The sequence below is a fragment of the Pundamilia nyererei genome, unplaced genomic scaffold, assembly GCF_000239375.1.
Source record: "Pundamilia nyererei isolate P.nyererei 1_Seehausen unplaced genomic scaffold, PunNye1.0 scaffold00335, whole genome shotgun sequence".
Lineage (NCBI taxonomy): Eukaryota > Metazoa > Chordata > Actinopteri > Cichliformes > Cichlidae > Pundamilia > Pundamilia nyererei.
The window spans coordinates 398,966-401,103 of NW_005187736.1; the positions used below are offsets into that span (position 1 = coordinate 398,966).

Here is a 2,138-nt window from a genome sequence, read left to right on the forward strand (position 1 = left end):
GGGGGGGGTGTCACTGACTGTCTTAAGGAGTCATTTCCGTGGAGGGATGCGCAGACCTCTGCAGGCTAGGCAACAGTACCATGACTGCCATTGGGTATTAAGGTGAAATCATGGGATCAATTGTCCAACCCTGCACTGTTGCATTTTGGTGGAGTATGCAGGCAGTTCGTGGAGGATGGAGGAATTGATACCAGTGACTAGCCCCCATGCTTGCTTGACGTACGTCCATTATAAAACCTTTTGGACAATATGTGTCAGTCCTTTCAGTGCTACCAAGTTGCAGGAGGAGGACACCATCTGCTGTCTCATTAGGAGCATGCCTCCCCATTGTCTGGCATGCATACACGCATGCAGGTACCATACAAACTACAAAAGTGGTGCTGAAGGTTCTACAATGCTTTTTTTAATTGGCAAGTCAAAGGCCAATTAAATTCTTGTTGGTCATCATAATTGCCTACAACAGATAGTTTCTCTTTGATAGCACAAAAAGGATTTGTACTCATTGGGCAACCTAAATACTGATACAAATGGAAAACCAATAAATGTAGTGGAAATCTAAGGAGGAGAAATGTAGATTTACACAAGTTGGAAAGATCTTTGGAGTCATTTCTAAATAACTGCAGGTTTCAAGATTATTGCTTCAAAAAAAAAAAATAGGTAAATTCAAATCATTTCGATGTGTAACCACCACAGACCCAAGTTGTCACCCTCAGAGGAAATGAAATTGGTTAGAATGTTCATGAAGAACTCAAGAGCCACCAAACACAAACCTGCCATGAACTGGAAACAGCTGGAATATTAGTGTCACTATCCACAGTGAAGTGTATTTTCATCACCGCTTATCTAGTGCTATCTAAGGTTGTGGAGGTAGCAGCCCAAGCAAGGATGCCCCCGTCTTCTCAGCTGACTCCTTCAGCCAACCCTTTAGGAGCCTTTAGGAACTCACTGCAAACTTCATCGATTCCTGGCAGTTTGGCCACTAAGGAAGGTATCTTACCACCCAACTATGTCACGTAACCTGTTGAAGTCAACAACAACCCACCCACACTATACCACTTTCTCCAACTGGTGGTTTCCCAAAAATGCAGACGGAAAGTCTGTTTCTGTGCCCTCACCAAACTGCTCCCACTCGTGAGTTTTTGCTTCAGCTATCGCCCTCACCACATTCCACTGGGTATGTCAGCAAGACAATGATTCCAAAGAAAATCTCTTCAAAACTCCATCAAAGCTTCTGGAATGATCTTTTCAAAGCCTCAAACTCAACCCTATTGCAAACAGTGGACTACACATAAAGGTCAGTTCTGTACCAGGAAACCAACCAATTTAAATGGTCAAGGTGTTACTTGGTAAGGAGGTTTATATATTTGATCCTGTATGCATAATTTTGACCTTGTGTGAATCTGAGAAAAACCCAAATAAATACAAACTTGTGAAACAACGTCTTGTTTTTAAAGTCATTAAAGATTTATGCTGTATGATAATTTTACCCTTGAAAAAGGACACCTCAAAGAAATAATAAAAAGACCATAATTACAATGACGAGTGAAACTTTTGACCACAATTGTATATATCCGACTTGTAGTCATAATCCATAGTTATAATAATATTGTAAAATAACACATAAGGACTAGCATTTTATGGGTACATAGTGTGCCAGTTTGTAGAAGACACAGTGCTGAAGCTACAGCCTTGTTGTAAGGCCTAATCTTGGTTCAGAGTTTCTGTGTGATTATTCACTGTCCAGCTTCTTGAGCTCTGAGGAAGGACTCTCTCTGGATGGCAGGATATCGTAGTGGCAGGGGATGTGGCTGTTTCTTGGTAAATCATATGGATCCTGCCCAAACTTCACAAGGCCACTGCCATCTCTTGTGGACTGGATGGTGCTTACTGTTGAATCTGTAATCAAAGAGATATCAGTTGGCATAGTATAAGGTACAAAACTGTTGATATAAAGAACCAGAACACTATTTTAAGATGCTTACTTTTAATCATGTACCTCTATTTTTATTTGATTGAACATTTATACAAATAGAAATAAAATGTCAGAAACAGTGAGAAAGTCTAAATCATAAAGGAATTGTGGCAATTTGTCTATTCAGTTCTTCTATTTTTTTGGGACAATATTCACGTATTTCTTA

The 2,138-nt window shown here is 40.0% G+C and overlaps 1 protein-coding gene across 1 annotated transcript in view; it reads right to left on the minus strand.

The window, feature by feature from the left end:
• Positions 1 to 854: 854 nt before the first annotated feature.
• megf10 (multiple EGF-like-domains 10) overlaps positions 855 to 2,138 on the minus strand; it is a 45,876-nt gene continuing 44,592 nt past the window's right edge. Inside the window, exon 24 of the mRNA XM_013915634.1 lies at positions 855 to 1,896. Within this exon, the coding sequence (XP_013771088.1) occupies positions 1,730 to 1,896 (167 nt within the window). The 3' untranslated portion in view covers positions 855 to 1,729. The remainder of the gene's footprint in view (positions 1,897 to 2,138) is intronic.